Here is a 27,910-nt window from a genome sequence, read left to right as displayed (position 1 = left end):
AGTGAGCTAGAGGAATGAAAAGAATAGCAAGGAATTAGTAGTAAGGTTTCAGCGGCTATTAGCATGCCAGCGTTTGTCTAGGCCCGCTGGGGGAAGGAGTGAGAAGGGCTGGCCACTTCAGTGAATTAAACATTGAAGAGAATAAATGGAGAGGGTCTGCAGATTCAATTATTGTTTAAATGTGCAGGAGACGTAGGGCTGGAGGAACATCGAGTGATGGAGAGACTGAACATAAACTGGCAAAAGAGTGAGAGGCTGGAGGCTAGAAGGATAGAGAGTAATCTGAGATGTGGAAAGGATAGATAAATGTGATGCAGCATTTCAGAGTGAGAAAAGGTTCTGACGTCAAATGAGTGCTTCTGTATGTCTTCCTCACTCTGCATTAATGTATTGTTTTGTAATGTATGTTTCAATGTCCAGAAACTGACAATGTGCAAAAGAGGTCGCCATAACATATGCAGAGACAGTTAACCAGTTAATGTGTTAATACAAGCAAAGAGGAACACATTCATATCATATTAGCCAAATGATTATTTACTTATATCAAAGTCTCAGAATATTCTGCATGTCACTGGCCTACATTGTGGTGTACAGGTGTTCTGTCCTCACATTGCATGTACAATCTATATTATTTGGAGATATATATATAATTTGTTTTGCACATTTTATAGGATTTTTTTCTTTGTCTGGTTGTTAATCCTTCTCATCCTCTGGGTAACCATAAATAAACAATTAGTACAATCTGCTTCTCCCAGACACCTTATCTAATGATTTGTCATCCTCTTACCAGAGTCTAACCACACTTGATAAATACATTATCATTGACAATGTACACCTATATTGAGAGCTAATAAATTATAAAATAGAGTGAAGGTAAATAAGTATTTGGTTTGTGGACACCTGGCCATAAGATTGGTACATGTATGTGCTTTTTGTACATCCTATTCTGCATTTGGTCCCCGTTTGCTGTTAGAATAACCTCCACACTTACGGAAGATGTTTTACTAGATTTTGAAGTGTTCTTGTGGAGATTTGTGCTCATTCAGCCAAAAGGCCATTAGTAAAGTCAGGTACTGAGGCAGGGTGAGGAGGCCTGGGGTGCAGTCAGTGTTCCAATTCATCCCAAAGGTGGTACAGGTTTGGGTCTCCAGATTCAAGTGAGGGGGAAAATGTAATGCTACTGCACCCAAAGATGTCCTATACAATTGTGTACCCCTAACTTTGTTGTAACAGTTTAAGGAAGAACTACATATGCTGTCCTAATACCTTTGTACATATAATGTACTTCCAGCACATATTTTCACTTTTTATAAATTAACACACATAATATCTTTTGATTATTGACTGTGTGCTTCTAAATATAAAATTGTATTGATGAAATAAGTATAGGGAAAAATTATATAAATAGGAACATTAATACTTAGTAACATGTCTATGGCAAGATGTAATTAGCTTTTTGAAGTATTATGTTTGCCTGTTTCGTTTAGCCAATCAAATTAAACCCAGAGAAGTTCCCCAGAATCCCTCTGATGGACTTTTCACTGTGATTAAAGTCAGGAGATTGGCTAGAACCTTTAAAAGGCTGTATTGTGGCTATGTGCTCGGTGATCGAAATGTTTACCTTCTCACCAGTATCATCATCACAGTAACTTGGCCCATGAGTTTTCCTTATATACATCCTAATATATTGTTCCATTCATGTTTTTACAATGATGTATAGTGCCGAGTCCAAAGACAATAGGTGCATAAATTCAAAGTGATGTTTGAAATATTAAATATAAAATCCAGAAGTGCCCAAACACTTATTACCATTTACTGTATATACGTTCATATAAAGCTCCAATTGTTACATTACATGTCTTAAAACACAATGCAGGAAAAATAACTTTCGCTTACTTACACCTTTTCTGAATGTTATGCAGAGTACATGCGCAGTCAGGAGAAAACTCTCTGGAAAAGTGAGTAATAAACTATTGGGTAGGTAAAGAATAATATTAAGTAATAAACACGCCTAAGAATTCCTTTAAACTTCTTACTTAAAACAAACGAGTGCTGTACGGAGATAATTCAACACTGTAGGTGTTACGCTAGTAATGGGGATTTTTCTGCTGTGCCCCCACCTGTGCGTACCGTGTCAGGGTTTTTATCTCATTAAAGCCGAATTAACGTAGCAGATGAGTCCATGAGTCCGGTTCCCGGGGGGGCGCACTCCAGAATAGTGAGCTTTGATGCTGAGCAGAGGGCTGAGACCCGAGAGAGAGATGCAGAAAAAGAGAGTTAGTTCAACATGCGTCATGATCACACACGCATACTGCCAATTTTGTACACACACACACACACACACACACACACACACACACACCTAAATTGTCCACTTTTTACTCATGAACACTGTTCACTGGCCAAAATCCAAAACTGATGCATAAATACATGAATAAGGCATTGTAGATAGTTGACTTGGATGCAGCTGCAAGCATACAGTCTCACACACACATACACACACACACACACACACACACACACACACACACACACACACACACAGTCCCCCTTTTGTGCACACAAGCCTATTTACAACATATTCTGTGCACAAAAGGTCTCAGGCTCATGCTGACGGCATTTCGATTTGCTGGAACAAAAACTAAATATTACTTTTGGATACAAAAACGTGCATAGTCAAGCAATCGAACTGCTATCAAGTGAAGAATTACGTATGTGGTATTACATTGGCTGGCACGTCATAACGATACGCCATCTCAGAGTTTTATGTCTGACTTTCTGCTTGTGGTGTTGTTCCAACACTGATTAACAATTAGTGCATAATAAATAAGAGGCCTCTCGTATGCAGTCACCCGCTAAATGGCTTATTTCATATTCGTGCATTTGTATTCACATCAGGTCTATTTTTTTGCTCGGCAGGATGACAACTCCATGTTCTTCCAGTTTGGTCCGTCTATTGAGCAGCAGGCGTCCGTCATGCTCAACATTATGGAGGAGTACGACTGGTACATCTTTTCCATCGTCACTACCTACTACCCAGGGTACCAGGACTTTGTCAACAGGGTGAGAAAGATGAACTGAAATGTGTAATCCTCGTTTTTTTTATTTTACACTTTTAGAATTAAATATATGAGACTAACATAGCTGTAGCTCATAATTAAGAGAGCTAAAACAAAACAACACAGACAGAGAAATCAAGTCAAAACCTTTCGGGGTTGTGATGGCAAAAAAGAAGAGTTTATTAGCAGCAATAAAGCTAAGCCATGGAAGTACTGAAAAATACATAGTATTTTATACATAGACACACTCTTTCATACATTTCTAGCATCCATCTTTTCATCCAGTGTTGCAAACAACTAAACTTCCCCATCTCATGCCACCATTGAGTAAACAACCAGGTATGCCTTTGGGGCTCAGCATTCTTATCATAACATTTTGATAGTGGTGCATAGTTGTCTCATCCATTTTGGAAAACTAAATGATCATTTGCACATGGGCAGCACAGCCAATGAATAAAAAATAAATATATATCAGTAATACACACCTGCCCATCAGAGATTCTCACACAATTCTTCTTCTTAAATAGTAATACTGATTATGATTATATACTTTAAAAGAATTCCAAACAATTCACACTGAAAATTAATCATACTTTTAATGATCCAAACATATTTTCCACACAATGTATTTTGGATATTTTAATTTAAAGTTTAAACTAATTTAAACAAATGTAGTGCAAATTTAATGAAACACGCTACATGTACTATTTGAAAATTTTAGTTTTGACTAAAGTGTTACACAAAAAAATAACATTTTTTTTACTTAGTAGCAGTTCACAATGCTGTTTTTGTTCATAATTAGAGAAATTTAAGATTTGGTGCAATTTGGATGTAGAAAGGGGACTATATGGGATGTTTACATGTATTAATGCCCCGTCTGTAAACAAATGATAATTGTTTCTCTTTCACAAATGATTATTTGGTTATAAGTAGTAACATGAGACTAATTACATCAGTATTTCGTCAGTAAAACCTGGATTTCACTTCTGGATAAATTAAGACAGCAGAAAAAAAGGTTGTTATTTTTGAGAGGAGGGCAGTAGGGAAGTAAATAGTTGCTATATTTTGATAGGACACAGAGTGTAAAACTGCACACTATAAAAAGCTGAAAGTAGTCTGACAGGTTGATTATTACCACTTATTGAAAATTGCATACAATTTGGAGTCATGGTGGAAGCATGTGGAAATGAAAGCCAGTCATTTCCAATAAAATTTAATGCCTTGAATGAACCTCCAACTGATAATCATGGCTCAGAGTAATTCTTAAAAGGTCTTTTCTCGTCAGGAGCTCATATCATGGGTGAGAATATCTGAATTTACTTTATTTTGTGTATTACTGAAGTAGCCAAATTATGATTAGCTACCATCTGAAAAGGTACAGTTTCATCCTACTTGGTGATCATATCTTACTTTTGAATTCCAACAACTGTAAACCCTTTTTTCTGGTTAGCTTTTTTCTATAAAGCAAGCTTTTGCCTTCCTGACAGCCAATCTCATTACAAAAACATTTTAGTGATGGCTAGTGCATTTAGCTACTGCAAATATTTCTTAGCATGAGGGAATCTCAATACTTTTAGTTAAACAAACTTTACACAGATTTATTTTCAAGCTCTAGAAAATTATATACTGTCATAATAATTTAATACATACTTTAGCTGATTAATGATATATTTATAAAACTTATTTAACATTCCTACCACAGTGTGTATCTGTTTGTGTGTATATGCAGTGTGTGTATATTGACAATCCAAATGTAAACAAATAAAATTCATTTATATTCAAGTAACTAGCCATTAGATTTAAAAATTGGTGAAAGTTTATTTTATTTAAAAAAACATTAAACACGAACTATAACTACAGTAATTATAGTATAAAAAATAGCAAGAGTTGATAATGATCACCATATAACTGTCACAAATAATTAAAAAACAAAAACAAAAAACTAATGAAGCAAACATAAAAACAAATAAATTGAATGACTCAATATTTTAATAACCTTAAGATATCTGACATTAGTAGTTGATAGTGTTCATATTATAATAAACAAAAATTGGAACATTGAAAAAACAAACTAACTAACTAACTAACTAACTAACTAACTAACTAACTAACTAATAAACAAATTAATAATACATACAATACAAATTAATGAATAAATCAAGAGAATTTCTTGCTGTTTATTACTAGCCCATGAGGTTTCTTGGACCCCACTATGATAATTTAATTTGTTATTAAAGTAATGGTACAGAGCCTTTTACCAAAACTTTTGTATCATGGTCAAATAATACCAAATAGTGAAAATACAGAAGTTCTATATTTTTAATTTAAAGAATGCTCTGCTGAAGGTTTACTCTCACTGATCATTGTGTCTTGGTATGGTTCTCCTAAAAGTCTCATAATTCAATGTTTCATGAATGAGGCAATCAAACAAACTCTATTTTGTTAGAGTATTTTTTTTTTTGTAACTCTATGTCTTTTATAAATGAATGAGACATCAACGATAAACAATTTAAAGTGTAACTATTTTGCCTAAGTGAGATTGATAAAGAGGCGCTGCCATGTATTTCACCCACAGATTCGGAGTACCATAGATAATAGCTTTGTGGGATGGGAACTGGAGGAGGTGTTGCTGCTTGATATGTCAGTGGACGATGGCGACTCAAAAATTCAGAACCAGCTGAAGAAGCTCCAGAGCCCTGTTATCCTGCTCTACTGCACTAAAGAAGAGGCCGCCACCATTTTTGAGGTGGCACATTCAGTTGGCCTCACTGGATACGGGTACACCTGGATTGTACCAGCGCTGGTAGCGGGAGACGCTGACAACGTGCCCAATGTCTTTCCTACAGGTCTAAATAAATAGTTTTAAAAGATTTGGTCAGGGGTAAAGCATAATAAATGGAATTTAGAGCAACAAGTTTAGAGTTAACAATTTGGAACAAGAGAGTAAGAACAAGTGCCACAAGTTATAAAAAGGTATTTTTTTTTAATAACTCTCTTACAGGTCTCATCTCGGTATCTTATGATGAGTGGGATTATGGACTGGAGGCGCGTGTGCGTGATGCTGTGGCAATCATTGCCATGGCAACCTCCACCATGATGCTGGACCGCGGCCCCCACACACTGTTGAAGTCAGGTTGCCACGGTGCACCTGAAAAGAAAGGCCCCAAGGGGGGGAATCCCAATGAAGTTCTGAGGTGAGTCACCTCACAAACACACACACAAACACAAAGACAAAACACAAACCTATTACCTGGACTTAATAAGGTAGCCATACTGTGGTGCTTATCCTTTTTCCTCTTGCCCTGTTTGGCCTTTTAGCTCGGACTAATAGTCAGTATAATGATTACAGAATGGACATAGTGTTCCGCCACACACTCAAACAACACACACACACACAAACACATGCATACACACACATCTCCTCGAAGCACTTAGGTGGACACAATTTGTCTTAGTCAATTCGAAGAATAAGAGATAGAGGGAGAGAGAGATACTAAGGCTGTGATTTACTAAGTGTGCTATCAGGGGCAGCTAATTTACTTGCACAGAAAATTTAATGGCACCAGAAATCCATTTTCTTGTTTATTGGTGATCTGGAAAATTATGTTTGTTCGAACAGTCGGTCCATTTGCAGGTATATTCTCACCAACTTAGTAGCCTGAGGACTTGTTCAACTGCACAAAATATTAGAAATGCTGCATATTACAGTTTCCAATGCATAGATTTGTTGCTGTACTTAAAACAGGATGTGGCTAGCATGGCTAGGGGAGGCAGAGTAGGTAGTGTGGGTACCTCAGAAGCTCCAGGGTTTGATCTAGAAGTAGGGGCTACATTTGAAGCATAACTAAACACACAGATATTAATAAAAATGAATTAGAACAATACTCTGTTATGTTGGTGTTTCAATTATCCTCAGAAGCAATACAGTGCAGCTTTTTGTTGTTTTCTTTTGTCTGTTGTCAAAGATGGGTCAAAATGAAAATGATTCTTATTTGTAATGGTCTGCCATTTTTTTATGTAATTATCGCTAACAAACCAGGAAAACTCATTCTCATGGAGACTTTTTGTAAATAATTTGGTTTCAATTATTGCCAGTAATCTCTCTTTGACAGCTGATTAAACAGAGCGACAAGCAGACAAAGGGACCATTTTAACCCAGGCCCTCCTCCCATGTTAACTTTAATAGCGCTGTTACACGCTGAACCGATTATGCCAATCCTTTCATTGGAGTCCCTTCGTGTGGAAAATGAACTGGAACTACAACCAAAAGGTCCATTGACTGCTATTTGGGATTACTCTTGTTTTCTTAGGAGCGAAGATGCCGTATTTATCGTGGGCCTGAGGTTATTTCAGGACCCTGTTGGTTAAAAGGGGTGTCATACTAGAAAAAGTATAAAGTATAACACGTTTCAGCCAGCAGGACTGAGAGCTACTGAATTGGCTGCATTGAATGCGAAGTTGCAGTGCTGAGCCGTTGTGTAATGGTGTGGTGGGGGACATTGTGAGGAGAACACACAAGATGAAAATGAGCTAAATCAAAAAGACCTAGGTGAGACGAACTTTAAGATAACCACAGTGCTGGAAAAAATCTTTGCAATAATGGAGTGACAGCATTCACACAAAAAGAAGCATTTTATTTCATTCGGGTGTTCGACAGGAGCCACCATTCCTTTTATTACTGTTACATGGCCTATTATTCTGTATCATGCACAACACATTGGGGGGTTCAAACGACATGGCTGGAGGAATCATGTATTTGAATATATCTGACCTGTGAATTGGAATGAGTTCATCTCCCACTTATATCTGACAGCTGGGATTTTTAACAATGTCTTTCTGCTCACTTGGTGATTAATCCGGTGATTAGTGTCCATTATGATGAGAGTCAGCATCTTTACATACCCACACTAAGACCTAGATCTGACCTAGTATACAAAATTAGTATATGAGGGGGAAAGAAATTTTATAGCTCTTGCAGCTTGGTCTTTTAATGATGCTCTAACAAGGATTCACAAGGCTTTTACAGTCAGCTTTTATATAAAAAAGGAAGCAGATTTCTTACAGATATTTGCGCTGACTTCATTTTCATATCCAATTTGTAACACGTTTGTGAAAAGAGAAACAAGTTCTTAACTGCTGTATGCAGTGAACAGGAGAAATATATGAAATTTTTGAGATCTACTCTTCAATGTTTTTTCTGTGATTTTTTTTTCATAGAAAATAAAAAATGTATACTTGTAACATGTAGAAAGCTGGGGTCGGAGCACAGGGTCAGCCATGATACAGCACCCCTGGAGCACAAAGGAGTAAGGGCCTTGCTCAAGGGCCCCAAGAGTTTCAGCTTGGCAAAACCAGAGCTTGAACCACTAAACATTCTGATCATTAACCTATAGCCTTATACACTGAGCTACCATATCTCCGAAAAGCAGCTTGCATGACTCAAAACAATTATTTTTTTGCAATACTTTCCATTAAATCAGCTGATCTGTCTACAGCACTCAGACTAATATATTTAATTGCATGTTAATATACTAATATTAACCTTATTATTACTAATATCCTGTGCCAGTTTTTACCTGTTTTATTTTGTATAATACAGCACGTTCATTTTATGGAATTATAAACCAGACAGTTGTAATGTTGTTATCCTGATCACTATTATATTTTACTGTCAGGTTTAGGAAGAGATTTGCTTTTATATATTTGAATATGTCTGGCACTTAAAAAACATTGACAGGATAGATGAAGGGTGGGGGGGGGAGGGGCTTTTTTTCTTTTCTCAGTAACTTTTTGACATTTTGACAGCATGCGACGTGTCTGCTTATTATCTTGGCTTTTGTAATTTGATAAACACCCACATTTTAATTGCCACATGAAAAACCACCTTTCAATCGAGCAGCTTTCCCATTCCGTTGTTTTGATACTTGACACAGAGCACAGAAGGGGCATTGATTGCTAATTATTAATTAGCATTTAGGCTTTGTAAAGCTCACTTTTAGCAGGGCCATTTGTTCTGCCATGGTGTCTGTAATAGAGTGCTTGGGGCGAAACTGGATTAGAGAGACAAAACGGTACAGCAGAGGGAGACTGAGTTTCTTTCATCCCTTTACTCGCCTTTTTTTTTATCAGACTTTTTCTATTTTCCGATCTTTTTCTTATCTCTCATCCACTCATTGCACTTTTATGTTTCTTTTCTTTTTACCGATCTTTTTAGCCCTTGACCTCTTGATCAATCTCTTTCCAGTTTTTCTTTTCTCTCTCTTCCTTTGTGTATAGTATATAAAAAAAAGAAGAAAGATGTTTTATACAGTACTTCTCACATGTACTTTGAAGCACAGTGAAATTCTTTCTTGTTAGGATGTTAGGAAGCTGGGGTCAGCCATGATACAGTGCCCCTGGAGCATGGACTGTTAAATGCAGTGCTCAGGGGCCCCAAAAGTGGCAGCTTGGTGGTAATGGGGCTTGAACTTCAGGACACCACATTCTTACTACACTCTATCTGTCCTTTCTTCTTTACTGCTCAGTTCTACAATAATTAAAAAAGAGAATTCATATTCAATGAATAAATAACCACAATAAACAGAAACAATAACAGGCATACAAAACAGTAAAAAAACACAGGAACTAGTTAGACTTTAGTTTTTTAGGACTGTCTGTTTCAGCCTTTTGCAGCGAGTGCTGTTTAAATTGTTTGTCACGCAAACTGAATGATGCTTCTAATGTGCAGCTGTGTGATTTTCACTTACTTCTGCTGAAGAGCATGATAAAGTTGCTAGATTTCTCCAGGCAGAGGGTTTCTGCTGCACCATCTCTGCTGCTTCGATCATGGAGTGAAAGATCAGAATATTTGGTCCTGCCAGGTATTCCAAAGTGTCTGGAAATATAAGCATTTTATCTGAATAAACCATATCTGTAGCATATGTTGAATTACTACAAAAAATATTAACCTGTATCGAAGATTAACTATAAGGAATATAGAATAAAACATCCATATATTTTTTTATCTAACCTTTATATCTGTATCTGCAGCATATGTATATTTATCAGACCAAATCAACACTTTTTTATTTTGAAAAAGACAAGAAATCCTGTTTTTTTCACAGTTGCTCATTATCAGTCCTGCTAATAAACATTTAAACTGAACAATCTCCTGAATTAGCCAAGACAGAGTGACTTTTGTCAAACAGGTTTGCTTTCCTGAGTAGTGCATTTCTACACAATTTGACATTAAATCTACTTTATTTTAATTTACTGTATTAGCTTATAGAATACTATAGAATACCTTCTCTTGCATCAGTTTTTTATTGTTCTAGTGCACTGGTTGTCACATTCTCTAGCCATATATTTTAATGTTTATTGACAGAATGTACAGTAACACCTCACCTCGACTCACATTATACATCATTATTACATATAGTATACACACATTCTAAGTGTACTACAGTATATGCTTCATATATGCTGAATAGTAATTATACTTAATGGATTAGACACTGTAAAAACATTGTCACTCTTAATCTGACTTGATTGTGATTTGCCGTTTACAATAAAAACTGTTATCACAGATCACAGGTATAATTTTTGTCGAACTTGTATATTTTCTCCCATTAAAATATTACCTGTTTTTTCTCTCTCTCTCTCTCTCTCCATGTTTTTCCTTTTGGTTCCATTTGTTGATCTTACCATCTTTCATTTTTCACTCTTTCATTTATTTACTTGCTCTCATGCTGCATTTCCCTCTCTCTCTCTATCTCTCTCTCTCATTAAAACAACCATATCTTGCAGGAGCAGTTGTTTTGTGGCAGACACCAGTAGAGAGACAAGCTGTGTGTGGGAGCTCTTTGCTTAAACACACCCAACTCTAAAGCACTATTCATCCTCTCCCTCCAATCTCCCCACCTTCCAAAATAAATCCTCTAATATATTCACTGCTAAATTTGGCATTTGGGGAGATACATCTGTGTAAACAGGGGTATAGAAAAGAACTCCAGTACAGCTTTAAGCACTGTAATTGCAGGCGTTTAGTGGTGATCTAAAACATTTAGAAATCTTTAAGTATTTAGAAACCAACATCAGGAAGCATTTTAATTTGAAGTCTTTAGTTACACTAAGTCTTTTGTTATATTGGTGTATATATAAAAGTGCTGATTAACTGTCAAAGCTTGTTACAGTGATTCAGTGATCAGTCAATTGAGCTAAACGTTTGTTGTAATGAAGGGTTGGATTGGTCAGAAGTCTTAATTATAAGACATTATAAATGATGAAATACATCATTTTACTCTATGTGGTATTGAACTTTAGAAGCTGTTGATTATGTTCTGTAACAGGACTAGTCTGAATGTCTGCAGTAACAGTGCTGGCTTTAATTCAAATGTTTTAATAGTTCATTCATAGGGAATTGTATGTTGAACATTCCACATCATTTAAAGTTGATAATAAACAGATTTTATTATGTTTTTATTGAACATAAAAAAGTACATGATTTTTTTTGTTTATATTTATGGAGGGAGTCTTCAGTGTTAGAGCTTTGTACAATTTATGCTATTTAGGACAGACAGGGTGCTTTGTACTTCTTGTTTTTTTCGTAACAAACCAAACATCATGAGCATCAAAAGAGAGGGAAAGAAAGTGAGAGAGATTTATCTCATTCATTAATAAAAATGTATTATAGTTGTCAAATTGCTGTGGTTCATGAGGAATAAAACAATTTGCAACAATTGCTCATCGACAAACATGTGAGACATGCTTTAGAGATGTACCTCTCTAAAGCATGTCATTTAAAGCCAATCTGACATCCTTTCAGTTTGCAATTATGAAACAATAATGATGACTGCAACTGTTCATTCTTCTTAGAGCAGTAATTACAGGGAAAGTAGAGCTAAATTCTAAAATGTGATTCAACTCTTTTTGAACAAGCTGAGCACCCCAGTGAATCCACATTTCATCCCTTTTAATAAAGCAACTTTTTCAATATTTCTAATAAGTAATAATAATAATAATAATAATACAAAATTTTAGGGCAGTGTGTATGATTAGAAACTGTGTTTATAGCTAACTAGCTATCTAACATCGAACATCACCAATTAACAAAAAAGTGTTTTTTATATAATTTGTAATGAAGTCTCAAGACACTGAAATCCCTTATTACTACCTTAGCAAATATTTATGTGAATTAAAAGCTTAATGATTTAGTGCTAAAGAAAACTATGGTAGATCAGATCAATCACAGAGAATTTACACTGGCACACAGAATCTCACTTAGTGCCACTTTAGTTCAGTTTACAGATTAATTCTCCAATATTTTATATAATAGTTCAAATATGATAGATACCCAGTTACCCGCTAGCACTTCATCTCACATTTCAGTTGCCAGATAATATTAGGGATGAACCAAATATTTAATAGGATTTAATGCTACTGTATACATCTCCAACAATATAATTAAATCCAAACTCAAACACTAAAAACCTAATTTTCAACCTGTGGTAAATGGAGCTAGTTACTAACAGGCAACTATACTACATTTACATTTACATGTAAATGTAACTATACTACCAGTCAAAGGTTTGGACACACCTTCTAATTCAATGGCTTTTCTTAATTTTTATTGTTATATTGTTTTATTCCTTATATTAATACTAAATACATTGAGATGATGAAAGAACGAATATGGAATTATGTAGTTAACATAAATGTATTAAATAACCCAAAACATATTTTTAATATTTTCAGTTCCTCAAAGTAGCACCTTTTAATTACAGCTTTGTGCACACTCTTGACATTCTCTCAGTCAGCCTTACGAGGTAGTCACCTGGAATGGTTTCCCAAAGATCTTGAAGTAGTTCCCAGAGTTGTCGAAGTACTTGTTTGCTGCTTTTCCTTCACTCTCCAATCCAGTTCATCCCAAATGGATTTAGACCAGTTGATTGTGGAGGCCAGGTGATCTGATGCAGCAGAGATCCAGGGATTTGTGTCTAAAAAAGAAGCTATGAAAGAATGAATAAAAAGAATAGCACTGATAAACTGTATATTGTATAAAAAAATGATGGCTTGATCACAGTAGGATAAGTTGTCATAAATGCACATTTTTAAAGATTAGTTTCCAGGACAAATAGGAACAACGGTGCTGCCGTTTCATAATTTCATTAAGTTTCTGGAGCATTCTGTCATGCAGTGTTGTTCAAAGGAAAGGAAGGAAAATCAGTGTTGTATGTAAACATGACACAGAGGGAGGGAAGGATGGCAGGATTGAATAGGGTTTATGTGTTCCTCATTTTTCTGTGTGAGTGTTTGTTTGTATGTCCCAGTATGTGCTTTGTTACGTGTTTGTTTTGCTGTTGCAGCCGGTCTACACAGCGTCTGTGTGTGTGTGTGTGTGTGTGTGTGTGTGTGTGTGTGTGTGTGTGTGTGCAGACAACCACAAAAGTTTGCATACTCTTAGGACTAAATCAAAGAAACAGAACCTTTTAATTTCTTACAAGAATTTTAATATTTATATGCATTGTATCTCACAGATATTCCTTTATCACAAGGAACGAAAGATCTGCAATTATGTTAAAATTTTAATAGTAATAAAAACAAAATTATACCAGTTCATACTGGTAATCAGGTTCTAATTCCCTTTGTAAACGTAATATTTAAATAGGATGTTATCTTTAGCCTTCATATCTGCCTCCAGCTTCCATTATGTCCTTTGAGCAGATTTGCTTTTGGTCTTTTTTTGTGTGTGTAATATTTGACCCTTCTAATTGCCTCCTCAGGGTGTCTGCAAATAAGAGTGTCAGAATCAAATGTTGATTTTAACCGGTATTTTACTTGTTCAGGATACAGAACCTTTTCATTTTGAGAAAGTGTTTTTTGTTCTTTTTTTAAAATCACCATGGGGTAAACTTCTGCTCTCAGTTTTGTGCTCTGTGGATCTGTGTTCATCCTTTACATGTGTCTCCAATATACAGTGCCTTGAGCCATTGCTTAAAGAAGCTAAACCACCCACACCAAAACAAGTGTCTTTCCGAGTTTATTCATGTATGTACAGTATCTTTAAAGAAAGTGGTTTAGAGCATGCCAAAGAATGCTGTGTGGGCATCACACACACACACACACACACACACACACACACACACACACACACACACACACACACACACACACACTTAGCGCTATAACAGTGTTGATATGTTTTACATATAATTAAAAAGAAAATGTACCTAAATCCTGATTAGCTGTCCTATCATTCTGATGGCAAAACATGACCGCATGAGAGCATTATCCTAATTCCCTTCAAGATTAGCCACGCTTTCTCAGCCAAAACGCCTCGTTTTGGTATTAATAAAGAAATATCTTTACCATTTTTGAGCTTACATTAAAAGGTAAAACAAAAAGTGTATATATATTTAGATTAGAGAGTAGATATGGATTTTTAAAGCAGAGGAGAGGAGTGTGTTAAAGTTTAGTTTCAGATTAAATACTTGCAGCAAATATCTATAAGATTATAATTTATATGCCAAGACTGAAATTTTATGATTAGATGAACTCAAGTCTAAACATGACGTTAATTAAGACCTTAGTCCAAAGCAGCATCAAACTCTTCTATCTTATTCATGCATTGATCGGCATGTATTTATATGGGGGAGATTTATTAGCTTACTCGTGTTTCATGTCACTATTACAAGTGTGAGAACGACGGACGAGGGAAGCACAGAAAGAGAGAAATGAATGGAGTGAAAGACAGATGGAGGGTTGTGGGGGCAACAGTCTGGGCAAGAAAGATGCTCTCTCTCTCTCTCGCTCTCTCTCTCTCTTTCTCTCTACCTCTCCTCTCTCTCTCTCTCTTCTCTCCCTTTTTCTCTCTCTCTCTTTTTGGTGAGATTATAGTTCCCATGGCAACGCAGCAGATTGCTAGGAAATCACTGTGGTTGTGGGCACCATGGAAACACATTTCATATGCCACTGAGTCTCTCTCTCTCTCTCTTTCTTTCTCTCTTGCTCTCTGTCTATCTCTTTTTCTGTCTCATGATATATGCGTATCAATCATAACACATACTCATACACATACACACACACACCTACACACTGCAGTCAACAATCATTGGTGATTCTCAAGGGTCTTTGTAAAGCGTTTGGGTGCAGAGCCCTGCCTTAGTCGCCCTGGACTTTGTTACTCAATGTAGCTGTGTGGTTCTGCATTCTAACACACCCTCAGTGCATTACAGCACTCGAGACTAATTGTTTCTTTCTGTGTGATACATCTCCATGGAGTGAGTAATGGGACTATTGCTGCAATCTACTGTAAATGTATAAGGCATGTCACATACTCAGTATGCATTTGCTCTAGCTTACTTTCTCTTGCTCTCTCTAGTTTGCCCCAACACCCCCACCCCCACCCTAGTTGGAGTTATTTCTTGCATGGTGAGTCGTTTTTCTGAGGCTGAGTGTTGTCATGGAGATAGCAGCCTACGGATGGAGAACAGGTTTGGGAGGGTTGTATGAAGGATAGCAGAGAAGAGTACACTGGCATTGACACAAACTTGTTGACACACATTTGAAATGCTTTTAGCTTTTTATATATGGTGCTTTTAGGTGCTATGTGGAGTAAAGAACGCCTAGCCGACAAGGTACCTACAGAGCCAGGTCTAACACCTAGTAATGTTTTATTCATATGTGTATGTAGTGAGAGAGTCGTGGAGCCATTAACCCTGGAGAGTTCTTATTATACTAAATAAAAGTATCGCATTAAGCATGATCATAACTTCCTGACTATACAAAGATTTGTGTGATGCATAACCCTTGTATATGCTAATTAAACAAAAGTGTTCTAAACTCATAGCAAAATCACGACTACTACATATTGTTCCTAAAAGTATGAACGCTATCTCCAGCTGTGCAAAATTTACGAGCAGACTCATTTTCATCAGACCGCTGTATGTGGTTGAAAAGCTGTCAGAACTCTGCAGGAAATACCTCAAAAAAACTCTAAAATAGAAATGGTGTGAGGAGGTACAAGTAATTCTTGACCAGGCAGAACGTAATAAACCTAGCGCCACAGCCTGGCCTTACTGTGATGGCCATGTAAGAATTCTTCCAATTGATGAAGCGCTTGACAGAGTCAGAATTTGGTGCTGTTTGTATTAGGGTCATTAGGGTTTTGGTTTGCCAGCTAAAAAGTCAATTTAACAGCTGCCAAAGTTCATTTTTAGGTGGTAAGTGAAATGAGTAGGTTAATTAAAAAAAGTACAGCAAATACAGTGTTTGCATCCACCAGCACTTTTCCCTTACACTTGCCAGTGATATCTGGCTGTACCTAACTGAAACAATTTAGTTGTCTCTGTTGTATCTAGTGACTCACATAAGAATTTCTATGAACATCTTTGCTACTAATTAAGTCTTTCTAATTAGGTTATCCAGTTTGGTACAAAATATTATGTTGCATCTGATTATAATAGTACTTTGAGTTGTTGTGATTGACATCTAACTCTGCTTGCATTCCCACTTGATAATGCGCTTCCAGGAGTAAAACACTTAGGTTCCCAGGATGAGGTATAACAGACTCATAATTACTGTATGATCATAAATAGACGTGTGATCAGGTTAAGTGGCATAAATCATGTGGTATTTTCATAAAGGGTCCTTGTCTCAAACAGTATGTTTATCTCTGACATAATCATGGATTAAGAGTTTTATTTGCAGTTTTTCTGGTGTTTATCTCTGTGTGGCATACTTGTATAAACCTGTGCTTATATCCATAGGCAAAGACAATTTCTTTAAAAACAAAAAGGAAAAACAAATCATGTGAAAACTTCACTAACAACTAAACTTACTAGCTTACACGGCAAATGGATTTTCTTGCTTATTAAATTTAAGTAACTTTAAAAAGTACAGAGCAAAGAACATCTACGAATGCATTTTCAAGCTCATCCCTATCTGGGTATGGATTTGTAAACTCTCATCCTGCAAAATTAAGAAGCAGCAGAAGAAATGTCATAAAAAAAGACAAAATAAAATGGTCTTAATACTGAACTGCAATAAATGGTGGATTGTGATTCAAATGTTCAGCAAGGTATTTTTTTTTTTAATATTCTTTTTTTTCATTATGATAAATGGTATATGTTGTATTTACACCACACTGGAGGACTATTGGTACCTGCTCAAGATCTGTTTTATAAGAAATCGGTTGTTTCACAATCTCAAATACCAAATCTCAATGGTAGCAATTTATCTAAGGCATAAAAAGAGTAATATTTGCTGTACATCATGTAGGAAGTTTTAAATATTGTGGGGCATTATATATGGCAAAGAGTATGACATAAAACTGGAACAGCTAGTTAGAGATGCAAGCACAATCTTGAATAATGACAACTACTTCACACTGCCCTGCCAATAGCCATGAGCCAGGTCTATAGTGGTGAAGAACATCCCTCCAGCAACACAAGAACAGATATGTGAATGTTTAATAGCAAGTTGCAGCCCTACAGAATTTTCTAAGTGCCAGTAGAGCTCTTTGTGGTCTTATACCAGGTTTATTTAACCTGGACCATATAGTATTTGTTTGTTAATAATCTCTTTTCTAAATTAAAATACTTCACCAGAAATATATGAACTATAAACATTGCTATCCAAATAAGCCTGCTAGAATGAGTAATGCATTGCCCAAGAAGTTAAAACTGTCTCTGTGGAACATCTTTCCTCTTTTTTCATTCTGCCTATCATCCAGTTTGAATCTATCAGCTTTGTCATCCTTCATTGCTTTTTTTCTCCTCTAGACTGGAGGTTTGAGCAGCATGCTTTGGAACAGTGAGTTCAGTAGCTTAAGGTTCATTTTGCAGACATGTATGGGGAACAGCACTGCATTCAGAGCAGGGCTGAGGTAAAGCTGGGTAGCATTAAGAGCAGTACTGTCAGAATCAGGTAGGTTTTATTACCTATGCTGATAACTGCTTTGGCCTTGAAGGCCAAACACAGAATGGGGCTAATGAATATGCAGGAGAGGCCACTGACTAAAATAATTGACTTATTTAATTTTCAGAATCTCAGGAGTTGTCCTTCTTAGCTTATTGAAACTATTTAACTTATGTGACACAAAGGTGGAGATTGCATCTTTGGGCATTTCAGTATGATCTAGAATGAACGCTTGCAAAAGTTTGCCAGGCTGAATATATGACCTGGATATCTCCATTTTAAACAATTTTTTCTTCTGTAGCAGATCCTTCCAATCGCAGTATTTACGTGGTTTATTTACAGAAGACCTCTTAAAGGAAAGTTTCACAAACATTGTGTAGGCTAACATGCAAAACAAAACATAACCACTTTGAATTAATGTGTGTGTGTGTGTGTGTGTGTGTGTCTCAACCTGGGAAATCAGTCTCATCTAGCAACGTTTGTAAATGTTGCTACTCTTACCTCAAGGTTTTTACCATCATCTGTGTTCACAGGTGGCTAGACTGGGCAAGAATTGATGCGCGGGCACAGATTGCATGGTTCAGGTGCAGAGAGCTAGGTCTTATTAGGTAAAGCGGGAGCAGTGAAAGGAAAGCATTTAATGGACCGTGTGTGTGTGTGTGTGTGTGTCTGTGTGTGTGTGTGTGTGTGTGTGTGTGTGTGTGTGTGTGTGTTTGAGTGTGTTGTGCGTGCAATAGGAGTAATGGAGCCCAGTCCTCTGGTTCAGTCACCTCATTCAGGAATACAGTAAATAAACAGAATAATGGATATTCTTTTAAAAAATTGCACATGTGCCTCAATAACCTGTGGCAGTCCTGTCAGTCTGTCTGTAACATCAGTATCTACTTCAAAGTGTGTGGCAGCTTTAGCATGGACAAAATGATTTAGAAACGAGGAAACAGTAATCTAATGTATAGCTTTCTCTCCCAGTTGAAGTGTGAATTCTCTTTGTACTATAAAAAAATTGCAAACCGAGATTTTAAAGATGCCTTATAGAACAACAAATAGCGATAGAGATTCACTTTAATAGCAGTGCAAGCAATATCAGGGACAAAAATATAAAATGCTAATTTCACAACTGAACTTTATTACCAGAGAGTTAAGAAATACATGTTAAAGCATAAGCTTATCCAGTGTCATTTATCAAATGGGATCAACACAAATCTGACAGTACAGAGAAAAAGATATAACATATGGACATGTATATTAAGCAGGAGAATCTTAGAGGCATTGCAAATTATCTGGCTGTTACGGCATACACCACAATAAACAGTGACGATGTCAGGGCGCACTACTAACTGTACGTCCCACACATACACACACCTGAGAACAGACTGATTCGCTGGCATTGTCAAAAGTGGGTCAATGGCTGCGTGTCACAAAGTGTATAACCACACAGAGACAAGTGGAACTGATTATGTTCCTTTAATATTGCTGTCTCAATTTTCAGTCTTTATACTGGATTATTATCTTGGTTATTTCAGGGTAGAAATGATGCATGTACTCTGCAAAACGTTTTTAACCAACTTTTATCAGTAGTCAAAGTGCTTATTGTTCTTATTCATTTTAAATCATTTCCCTGTTGGGGTGACATTTCTGCTGTTTGCTCTGATCGTGAGTGATGTTGTGCCATTCCTTCTGGCTTTACTACTGCAGGGGAACTGAACATTATGTGAGCATGGGGTCAGCAGTTCCATATCTGTCAAACCTGTCAGTGATGAATCTGCTATTTCAAAGACCCGAGTGACACCTGTAGTGTGTGTGTGTGTGTGTGTGTGTGTGTGTGTGTGTGTGTGTGTGTGTGTGTATATATATATATATAGATAGATAGATAGATAGATAGATAGATAGATAGATAGATAGATAGATAGATAGATAGATAGATAGATAGATAGATAGATAGATATTTATAGGATGGTCATGATACTGTAACTGGTTAAGGAGCCAAAGCCCAGTAATGTGGTTATGTATCTCTGTGAATTTCATTATTGTATTATTGTGTCCTCAGATACCTCATGAATGTGACATTTGAGGGGCGCAATCTTTCCTTCAGCGAGGATGGCTACCAGATGCACCCAAAGCTGGTTATTATTTTGCTGGATAAGGAGAGACAGTGGGACAGGGTGAGTATTTCTTTCCCATGCTTTTCTTCTCCCCTTGCCCTCTTTATTGCAGTCTCTAGAGGGTCCTCTAACCCCACTTATAACACCAGTGATATTTTGCCTCAATCTGCTACGCTGGTTCTTATAAGTGTTCCCATTTTCATTTAGCTGTTGGTCACTTTGATTTTACTGGTAGCCCCAGGCTAGTGCAATATTCATAGAACCAAGCTATATAGCATATAGGAAGTGACCTATATGGCCACAGTAGTATGCTTTTTAAGTGAATGCATTCTTGTTAAAAATCACATTTTGAATCAGCGAAAAATAAAACTGACCATCTATTCTTAAGCTTAAAAACTGATGATACCTATTTCCAAAGTCAACCCAAGTTAACTTTATAACAAATAAATGTTTTGCTTTGCTCAATCTGCAGAATGTTGCTAATTGCTTTTCCATATGCTGAATCCTGCAATTGCAAAATTCTAGATACATTTATTTTGGTTAGTTTATCACATTGCACCATAGCTGGACTGTGGGTTATTGCTTCTTCTTAAAAAAACATCACATCACCGGACATCATAATACCATAAGCAGCCTACCCAGCCTCCTTTCTATCTTTCCACTTCCCCTTATTCAGCCATACTCACTTTAATCCAGCTCTGACCTTTCTGATTCTCTTATCTCCCTCATCCCCACTTGTCCTTAATCTCTCTCTCACTTTCCTTCTTCTTGTCTCGTCTCCATCCTTCCCAGGTGGGTAAGTGGGAGAATGGCTCACTGACCATGAAGTACCATGTGTGGCCACGCTTTGAGCTATATTCAGACGCAGAAGAAAGGGATGACGACCACCTGTCTATTGTCACACTGGAGGAGGCCCCGTTTGTCATTGTGGAGGATGTGGACCCCCTCAGTGGCACCTGCATGAGAAACACGGTTCCCTGCCGGAAACAGCTCAAAACCCAGTAAGCAGCATGTCAATGTAGTTTACTACTGAATGTAGGTTTTGACATTCTGCAGTTTTCTTTATTGAAAGGCTTTATCTGTAAAGGCTTTACTGCTATGAGTTTCTGGGCAAATCTTTACTGAAAAAGAAATCATGTAAAACTGTTTTAAAGCATATTCAAATAAACACTATGTCTACTATTTCCCACCCTTCCTATAAGAAGCTGAATAATGAACAGAATAATGAATAGGTATTTAATAGATACCCCGGCCATTTGCAGAAATAAGATCTGTCTCAGTTTCCAATGTTAGAACACTCATTGAGGGCTAAAACTAACATTTCTAACATATAGTAGATACATAGATGTTTAAATGGAATATGAGCATGTCTATAGTTATGAAAAGACTACCATTAAAGCATCATGAAAGAGCCCTATAGACAAATGTACTATGACATAATAACTCCAAAATCTGGACCTCTGAATTTGTTGGAAAGTAATTTCTTAGCAATGTTAATGTTTATTTACCTTATGTTTTGTAATTTATCATTATCATGTTACAAAAGCTTTGTTAGATGACATGCTTCTTAAATTTTCAGAAACCAAACAGGAGATTCAGGGATCTATATCAAGCGCTGCTGCAAGGGCTTCTGCATAGACATCCTCAAAAAGATCGCTAAATCTGTGAAGTTCACCTACGACCTCTACCTAGTGACCAACGGGAAACACGGCAAGAAGATCAATGGCACATGGAATGGCATGGTGGGCGAGGTAAGGTGTTTTATTTTTTTCAAATGCAAGACATTTCTCTTTGTTAAATAGTTCTAGAAACCTCTTGCAGCATAGGCTAGGGATAGCCGTTTGTGTCTAGACACGTTGATTATATATTAAAGTTGCAGTCAGTGATTTCAAAGAAAACATTTCATAATGTTTCGGAAAAAGATTTTTGTCATGTTCTAGCTGCTGTTAAATCTGCAGTGAGATGAAATTCCTGTTTCTGTAACCCTCCATGGTTTGGAAACAGGAGAAAAAACTAAGTACGTGGACCCCCAGGATCCAACCAACCAGGACCATGGGGCAGTCAATCATGTTTCCTGTCAATGCAGAAAGGTCCATCTCTGGCACTGTTTAGACATTGTACATCTTAGAAATAATGTTTCCACTGTTGCTCCTGACATAGTTCTATAAGGTTTTATCTTTATTGCATCTTATTTAAGGTTTTTGTAGAACATCTAAGGGATCATAAGGTGTAAGCTAAGAAAATAATTAATGTCCAGGAAGAATAGTCTTAATCTTGGCTTTGGAGAGCCAGATTTTAGAATCAGAATACTTTATTGATACCACAGGGAAACTGTTGGGTTGAAGTTGTTCACAGTAAAATTTAAGTAAAATAAGATATAAGAAATTAAAAAGAGTTTGCTAAGTTTGCAGACTGTTCCTTTAAACTGGAGAATGGCTCATATAACACATTAAGGAAGGAAGAGAGAGTGTATTTGGTTTTAAATGTCGATTTAGATTTATTCCATGCAGTGTCTACAGTTTTCCACTTCACTTTTCTCTGCATCTCTTTCTTCCCACATGTTTATTAAAAGACCCGATAAAGTCATTGATTCCAAAAATGTGTCGTCTGCTCACTGAATAAGCACATTTTGTCAGATGGCTACTGAGCTCATCAGCACTAGTACAGTGAGGCACTCCATTATGGAATGCCGGTGTTATGTAGAATATGCTATTGGATGATATTGGATTTGCTTATGCATGTGAGCCAATATTTGTGTTGAAATGCCTATCAGAATAATTTTATTTGAAATGAGGTGATCAGCATGCTCACTGTGTTTCATCGAAGGAAAATTTGCATTGCTGTGATGCACGAACTGATGTGGATGTTGGATGTCAATAAGGGTGCATGGGACTGACTTTGTTAAAGGAGACACATATGTATAAGAATATTTGAATAATTTGGTATTTACTGCAAAGTAAGAGTAAATAATAATACAATACAAGACAATACAATTTAATGCATGATTGTAAGAAGTTCCTTGAGTGCAGATGGTATTAATTCATTTTATTTACCCCTTAAATATTCATTTATTGGTCATTATTTTGACTGGCATGTCATTTTGATAGAACATTAAGTGATTGTTTTTCAGGCTGGTAATGTGTCACTTAGCAGTCATGAAACTGTGAGGAAAAAAGAGTGTGGGGAAAAGAGAGAGTGAGTCAACGGCATAGAGGCAGTAATGCTAGTGAGATGGACGTAGAAAAAAGGAGAGATAGAGAGAGACAGCCAAAGCGGAGGTCCAGCTGGTATTTTAATTCAGATTTGAAACAATATCTGTTGCAGATTGCAGTCACAGTCGTTTATATGATTGTGGCACATTTGTCCAACTCCTTTTCATTTAGAATCATGTTAATTATCATCACATCAGTCACATTGTGTTTGGGTAGGCTGCTGCTTTCAGCTAAACAGCTCGCTGCTTAATAACAGGATGTACAGAACGGCTGAAGACTTCTCTTATCTGTTTTTTTTGCACATAAACACATAATTCACGCAGAAGATAATATCAGTTAAGTTAATGGGAATGAGAATGGCAGCAGCGAGATAAAAGGAAAGTGTGTTAGTTAAGATAAGGCAAAGAGAGGCAGGGCAGTATCTTTGTAGCATGCATTCACCTTATTAATTCAGTGTGTTGCATCCCATTTTCCTGTGTAGCCCAAGGCCTCTGATATTTAAAGCTAAATATACCTGAGCTAAAGAGAGGTCTAGAGAAAGGAAAACGTGGCTAGAAAAGAAGGGCGAGTTGAAAAAAAAAGAAGAGGTGTGACAATTTCACTGTGACCTACTGTAGTAGTAGTAATTCCCCTTTACCTTTGGTAATTTTTGTCTGTTTTTCTTCTTCTTTTTTGTGTAATATAAGTGTATTTGTTTCTTCCATCTCTGCACTGCATTTCTTATAATACTTTCTGTTACTGGGTTTGTTCCATGTAAACTGTGTCAGCTTTTTTTTTCAATGTATGGCTCTCTCTTTTGCTCTCTCCCATTCTGTAGGTGGTGTTTAAGAACGCTCACATGGCAGTGGGCTCTCTGACCATCAACGAGGAGAGGTCAGAAGTCATTGACTTCTCTGTCCCTTTCATAGAGACAGGCATTAGTGTTATGGTCTCACGTAGCAATGGCACCGTGTCTCCTTCTGCCTTTCTAGGTGGGGAATAAAACACACACACACACACACACACACACACACACACACACACACACACACACACATGTGAAACATACAAGTGACAATTCTTTATACCATCAAATTTTAATTATGAGGTTCTGTAGCTGGAAATGTGTTATAACAATTTTAAAGAGAATCTGACAAATACACTATGATTAGACAGTTCGGATTTGTATATTCATAGAACCTGTGTGACTTCAAATATAACCTACATGTATTAACAAAGAGCCTACCTTCTTTCTCTCTCTCTTCCAGAGATAAACACTCGGTAAGGCAATGAAGTGGTATTTCAGATAAGACCACTTATTCTGATGCCTCAACAAGCACACTTCATTTACAAGACCCTCAATCTCTGTTGTAGGAAAGGCCAAATGAATTGAGATTGACTGAGATAATAGAAAATCTTCAGAGACATCCAGACAAATTAGTAATAATAATTATAGTACATACAGTATAAGTACAGAGGATATAGTATGGGAACAACAAGATAAGAGATAATATAATAATCAAGTCACTGATTTCGATTTTTGAGGTTTTATTTGTTAGGTAAAAGTTAAAAACTAAAATAATGAATTTGTCCTTTTTAGAACCCTTTGCTGTCTGTATGGTTTTGACAATTATATTGGCAAACCATCTCTCATATCTCAACCATCAATTATCATCCCTTTAACTGACACTACAGCTTTGCTCAAGCTACATAAAGTGAATACAAAAGTATATACATATTTATTAAAAGCCACACCACTCTTTAAAGACTTGCCATTTATTGTTATAAAGTGTGATGTATAAAGTAGATGAGGCCCTGGCACTCTGAATAATGTGTCCAACTGATGGGGGTAAACCTGCCACACTCAAGTTCCATCTTTCACAGGCCTGGCCCAGAGAGCTATCCTGTCAGCCTGGGACCACGGCTACGCCTGATCTGACAGCAGTTGAACTATCTCGGCGACCCAGTGTCTGGATGCCCAGCGTGGACAAGCTCCGTTCCCTGACTCGGACTAGAGTAGGGGAAATCAAGCACAGTGGAGGGAATGCATAGAAGGACGTTCGGCCATGGGTGGGCTAAAGCGTCCACACCCAATGGTGCATGTCCTTTGAAAAACACTGAATGTTTTCTCGCAAGGCGCAGAGATCTATGGCAGCCCAGCCATATCTCTGCCATATCTTCTCCACCACTTGTGTGTGCGGCTTCCATTCCCTGTACATGGGGTTTCCCTGGACAATTGATCCGCACCCCTGTTCCACATGCCTGGGATATGAGTGGCTCTGATGGATAAGACCCTTGTGTCTTATTTCCTCAGGGAACCAGGGTTACATACATAACCTAGAGACGTTCCCTTTTAGGAACTCAAGCTGTGTCGCAACACTTTGGGAACGAGAGTTCAATACCGCCAGACTAACCAGTCCCTGACTAGTGTGTATGGGCACAACTAGGTCAAAGAACAGAGGAGCCAGGAGTGGCACAGAAGCCGAGGTTGTGAAGCCTGACAAAGGTTAGTGGGGTGGACCAGCCCGCAGCGTCACAAATGTCTTGGAGAGACACTCCAGAGGACCAAGCCTTGGAGGCTTCTTAGAGGCACTCTGGGTCGAGTGCAATTTAACCCCAAAAGGGGCAGGCAACCAGAGGACTCATAGGAAGACACAATGTCATCAATAATCCACCTGCTGAGAGTTTGCTGATTTACAGGGAGGCCCCTCCTCTGAGAGACGTAGCAGACAAGCAAAAGGGAAAGGCTAAAGGCGTACAGGTGCAGCCTCGTCCACGTATGCGCCATGGCATGGCATGGGGAGTCAGGGAGAACCATAAGGGACAGTGCGACATCTCTTAAGACGCGTACAAATCCACCTGGGCCTTGCCGAATTTCTCCTAAATCCACTCCACCATGTGATGTCCCTTGGACACTTAACTGTGGGTAGGGGAAAGCTGTGCGTGCAATATGGTCAAATCCAAAATGCCACAGGGATAAGTCGTTCTCTTTAAGGGAAAAAGCACACTCTTCTTGGCGTTCAGCCAAAACCCCAGCTCCTTCATGTGAGTTGGAATGAATTCTTGATTCCAGACCGCTAACTGCTCTAATATCAACCAATCACCGAAATAGTTTAGGATGCGGATGACCTGAAGCCTCAGGGGAGCCAGAACCACCTCTTCAATTCGTGAAGGTGCGTGGTGAGAGGGCAAGACCAAAAAGAAGAACCTGATATTGGTAAGCTTTGGCCACGAAAGCGAACCTCTGGGACTTCCTGTGAGAAGGGAGGATGGATACATGAAAGTATGCATCCTTTAGGTCTACCGTAACAAACTAGTCCTCTGACTTTGTCACCAGGAGACACGATCTGCTTGAGGTTCAGCATTTTGAACCTGAGTCTTATTAGTGACGTAGATCTAGAATAGGACACAACCCACTGTACTTTTTGGGAACTATGAAGAACCGGCTGTAGAACCCATACTCTCTGTCTGATGAAGGGACCACCTCGATTGCCTCCTTCCTCAGGAGAGTGCTGACTTCCTGTTTCATGACCAGAACCTGCTCGTCTCCCACCAGATTGGGACACACCCCATCGAAACGGGGCAGACAAGACCCAAACTAAATTGTATAGCCTTACTCTACAGTACGCAGGACCCACTAATACACGCCTGGCAGAACTTTCCAGGCTGCCATGTAGTCTCTTAGGGGTATCGGTCTCTCGAGGCTGACCTCTGGTACACCTAGAGCGGGGGAACCCCCCGGTGCAGCTCGAAGGATGCTACGATGCTGTGTCCTCAAAGGATGCTACGATGCTTGGGAGGGAGTTCACTGGAGCTAGGTGTGCCCTGAAAAACATTTCGTTAACGTTAAAGGGAACGAAATGTGCAGAGTTAACGTACCAGGCAGAGTTAAATTACCAGGTCCCTGGGGTGCTGGGGCCAGGCAGGCACCATATGATGCGGTGCAACACGCCCTCCAGCCAATTCCCCAAAATGTCCTGACCTGCTCAAGCATATGCCTTACCCACCAGTGCCGACGTAGTATGTAGGGGCTTGGTGGGTCATGTCGGGGTCTTTAGTGAGGACGCAATGCCCAGGGAGAGATGCCTGGCTAGTGTCTTTTCAACATGGGGCATTACTCCACAACCGTAATCTTTCAGCCCCATGACGTTAGAATATAATGCCGTGGGCTAAAAAGGTGGGACGAGAAAGGCTTTGCCTAGGACCTAGACACCTTGGTGTCGCTAATCACTGACACCCCACCCAACCCCACCGCCTCAGAGGAAGAGAGGCAGAGCTGCATGCTCTCATCGCAGGGGGAAGAAACTTCCGAAGCTTGCAAATGAGAGCTGGACCAGGCAGGTGAGGTTTGAGAAAGGGACAAGCCCATCTTGAAACCCTCTGCAAAGTCCATTTGCAAATCCCAGGAGCTGCTGTGCCGCTCTGCCTTAGCGAGAAGTAATGGCACCCTCCTTAAAGAGTGCCCATCAGGAGCGGAGCAATCTCATTGACATGCGAGCGCAGTGCTCGCAGTCGACCTGCTCGAGAACAGACTTAGCGTGATCCGCTCCCAGGCAAGCTACACAAAAGAATGACAAACGACAAACATAGACATAAAATACACACAGAGCACTTTATGAACAAACAGAAGATGGTGCCGGCTTCCCTCCATGTGCTTTTTATA

At 38.1% G+C, this 27,910-nt stretch overlaps 1 protein-coding gene across 5 annotated transcripts in view; it reads left to right on the top strand.

Moving 5' to 3' along the window:
- The window catches only part of grin2bb (glutamate receptor, ionotropic, N-methyl D-aspartate 2B, genome duplicate b), a 109,632-nt gene that overhangs the window by 54,504 nt on the left and 27,218 nt on the right, over nt 1-27,910 (top strand). For all 5 annotated transcript variants that reach the window (XM_046837511.1, XM_046837513.1, XM_046837510.1 and 2 more), the window contains 7 exons: nt 2,920-3,063; nt 5,635-5,905; nt 6,061-6,253; nt 20,002-20,116; nt 20,849-21,057; nt 21,636-21,807; nt 24,086-24,239. In XM_046837511.1, the coding sequence (XP_046693467.1) occupies nt 2,920-3,063; nt 5,635-5,905; nt 6,061-6,253; nt 20,002-20,116; nt 20,849-21,057; nt 21,636-21,807; nt 24,086-24,239 (1,258 nt within the window). The remainder of the gene's footprint in view (nt 1-2,919; nt 3,064-5,634; nt 5,906-6,060; nt 6,254-20,001; nt 20,117-20,848; nt 21,058-21,635; nt 21,808-24,085; nt 24,240-27,910) is intronic.

The sequence above is a fragment of the Silurus meridionalis genome, chromosome 24 (genome assembly GCF_014805685.1).
Source record: "Silurus meridionalis isolate SWU-2019-XX chromosome 24, ASM1480568v1, whole genome shotgun sequence".
NCBI lineage: Eukaryota > Metazoa > Chordata > Actinopteri > Siluriformes > Siluridae > Silurus > Silurus meridionalis.
The sequence above is the reverse complement of the archived record's forward strand: the minus strand, read 5'-3'. Positions and strand labels throughout refer to the sequence as shown.